Source organism: Salvelinus namaycush, chromosome 6 (assembly GCF_016432855.1).
Source record: "Salvelinus namaycush isolate Seneca chromosome 6, SaNama_1.0, whole genome shotgun sequence".
Lineage (NCBI taxonomy): Eukaryota > Metazoa > Chordata > Actinopteri > Salmoniformes > Salmonidae > Salvelinus > Salvelinus namaycush.
The window spans coordinates 20,931,127-20,934,333 of record NC_052312.1 but is presented as its reverse complement, the minus strand read 5'-3'; the positions used below and the strand labels follow the sequence as shown (position 1 = coordinate 20,934,333).

Below are 3,207 nucleotides of genomic sequence, written 5' to 3'. Positions count from 1 at the left end.
CTGAGTCAGGTTTGTAGGCCTCCTTGCTCGCACATGCTTTTTCAGTTCTGCCCACACATTTTCTATAGGATTGAGGTCAGGGCTTTGTGATGGCCACTCCAATACCTTGACTTTGTTGCCATTTTGCCACAACTCTGGAAGTATGCAGTGTCCATTTGGAAGACCCATTTGCGACCAAGCTTTAACTTCCTGACTGATGTCTTGATGTTGCTTCAATATATCCACATCATTTTCTTTCCTCATGATGCCATCTATTTTGTGAAGTGCATCTGTCCCTCCTGCAGCAAAGCACCCCCACAACATGATGCTGCCACCCCTGTGCTTCACGGTTGGGATGGTGTTCTTCGGCTTACTGTAAGTTGCTCTGGATAGACCATTTCAGTTTTCCCATAGAAATCAATAGTCCATTTCAGTTTTCACATAGAAATAAGTTGCAATAAGTATTTCAAGAAACTGAAAAACAGATATCAAGCAAGTATTTTTAATATTCCATGTGTTATCAGATAATCTGTTTTGTACAGATACTTATCAGACTCATGTTACAAATGCTGTTAAACACTCAAATGCATGTAGTTGAAAAATGATAACATTCACAAAAGTAGTGCACTGGGCCTTTACTAGTCCTGAATTAGCAGACCGATTATAAACATCTTCAAAACAGGATATATATATATATATTTTTTCCTGCATCAGGGTTTTATCTCATGACAGAGGAAAATGTGACACTGTGCTGTCTGCTTCACATAGGAAAGAGCAGGAAGCCACTGAATGAGCAGTAGTCATATCGCCCATCGATGAAGACCCATGTGTTGATCCAGAGACGCATGTTGACCACTTCTCCCTTCTCCAACTGCAGTGTGACTCCATTGGACGCATGGTCATTCTGTTCCCCACTGGATTGGTATTCGTACACAGACATCATCCTTTGGCCATCCTTGAATATGCTCAGACCCATGTCATGGCCTGCAAAGCCATTTCCAGAAAATCTGAAGTAGTAGACCCCTCTCACTGGAGCTGTGAAGACACCTGAGGCATAGAAGGAGTGGATAAATAGTGGTGGCATTTAGCCATTGCTACTAGAGGCTTAAAATCAGGTGGACCAGTCGTACGCACAAAGGAACGCTAATGGTGCAGGCTTTTGTTCTAGCCAAGCAGTAACATACCTGATTCAACTAATCAAACGTATTTATTGAAAATAGTTGATTAGTTGAATGAGATGTGTCATGACTGGCTGGGGAAAAAGCCTGCACCTCACTGGCCCTTTTCGACCATCCCTGCTATAAATAATGATGTAGATACAGTATGTTCAGTGCGAGACCTGTGATTGGGTTGTATGCACTGCCAATGTTGGTCAGGACTTTTCCGAAAATGAGGTTAGTCTCTGCGTCGATGGGCCCATGGTGTTTACTTTCAGACGACAGCAAGGCTGCTGAGAAGGCTACCTTGGGTTGCTCTGCCAGCAAAGATAGTAACAACAACAACACCAATCAACAACAACACAGCAATGAGAACATCCTCATCCCTAACAACGGGCAAGTTCGTTTTGCATGGCCTGGTGCCCCAGGTGGGTGGAGATTTCACTTTAGGACTAATGGGATGGTCTAAAATGAGCAAACTCCGCCCACCCGATGCAAAACAAACTCGCGCATTGGTAGAAAAAAGGAGTAAGGGGAGGAGCAAGAAGAGGACTTTCTTATTTGTGAGCATTATTGACCTGTAAAGCGTTGGGTAACACTTTATATACACTTATATACACTTATATACATTTATATACACTTATATACATTTATATACGTTGACCTGTAACGTATTGGGTAACACTTTATATGCATTTTCATGATAATAAGCTAATCCTGAGGACCTGAGCCCTAGGACCATGTCTCCGGACTACATGGCCTGATGACTCCTGGCTGTCCCCAGTCCACTTGGTCGTGCTGCTGCTCCAGTTTCAACTGTTCTGCCTGCGGCTAGGGAACCCTGACCTTTTCACCGGACGTGCTACCTTGTCCCGGACTTGCTGTTTTCAACTCTCTCGCTCTCTCTACCGCACCCGCTGTCTCGACATCTGAATGCTCGGCTCTGAAAAGCCAACTGACATTTAGTCCTGAGGTACTGACCTGTTCCACCCTCTACAACCACTGATTATTATTTGACTCTGTTGGTCATCTATGAACAGTTGAACATCTTGAAGAACAATCTGTCCTTAAATGGCCATGTACTCTTATAATCTCCACCCGGCACAGCCAGAAGAGGACTGGCCACTCCTCAGAGCCTCTAGGTTTCTTCCTAAATTCCTGCCTTTCTAGGGATTTTAGGCTGGGTTTCTGTATTGCACTTTGATGACATCTGCTGATGTAAAAAGGGCTTTAGAAATAAGTTGGATTGATTTGATTGAGTACATGTTTATAAATGCTTTAGAAATGTCTGGTTATAAATATTAATTAATTGATATTTACAATTTACTGTACCTTCTCTCTCTTTATTCAGCTTATCCACCATAGCTCTCTGCTCTTTCAGGTCTGCCTCTGCTGTATGGAGCTTAGTACTCAGCTCTCCCACCAAAGACCTAAGCTCCTTCAGTTCAGTGTAGACGTTCACCACAGGACCCAAGACCTCCTCTTCTTGAGCCAGACACACGTAGCCCAGCAAGACCAGCCAGCTAGTAGCCATCCTCTTCATCATCATTTTCATTATCCTCTCGGGAGAGACAGAGTGGAGTAGCTCTCAGCGTTTCCTTGGTAATCTTATTCGCTATGATCTAAGAGGGAAAAACCAACCCTTGCTCAGTACTCCTACTCTGAGAAGCTTTGTAAATACTGAGTGAATAGGGCTACAGTTGATCATTAACGCCAGACACATGGATATTGGTGCTCATTGGCTGGCTGGCTTGAACTTGCTCTTTTGCTCTCACTGTCTCTCTCTCTCCTATTGGACTTTCATTTGTTTCCAAATTCAGGCTTTTCCAAATTCTGTTCATGATTTCATCACTGTAAGAACGAGTTGAAGAACTAATAAATGCCTACAATGCTGCAATATCAATTAAATTCCAAGTAAATTCTCCACTTCCTGCTTGATTTCCAGAATCTAATTTGGAATTATAAATTAAATTGGACCCCAACCTCTTTCTCACCCTCTAAAGTTCCCTTTCACATTGTCTTAAGTGGTTGGGCAGTCGGAGCAGACAGGCTCGTATGTCCGTGTTGTGTC

The 3,207-nt window shown here is 43.2% G+C and overlaps 1 protein-coding gene across 1 annotated transcript; it reads right to left on the bottom strand.

Moving 5' to 3' along the window:
• Positions 1-467: 467 nt before the first annotated feature.
• On the bottom strand, positions 468-2,818 carry LOC120049758 (complement C1q-like protein 2). The gene is made up of 3 exons (XM_038996146.1): positions 2,469-2,818; positions 1,319-1,453; positions 468-1,026 (listed from the first exon to the last, which is right to left on the bottom strand). The coding sequence occupies exons 1-3, from the start codon at positions 2,689-2,691 to the stop codon at positions 740-742; spliced, it is 645 nt and encodes a 214-aa protein (XP_038852074.1). The 5' UTR covers positions 2,692-2,818; the 3' UTR covers positions 468-739.
• Positions 2,819-3,207: the final 389 nt, after the last annotated feature.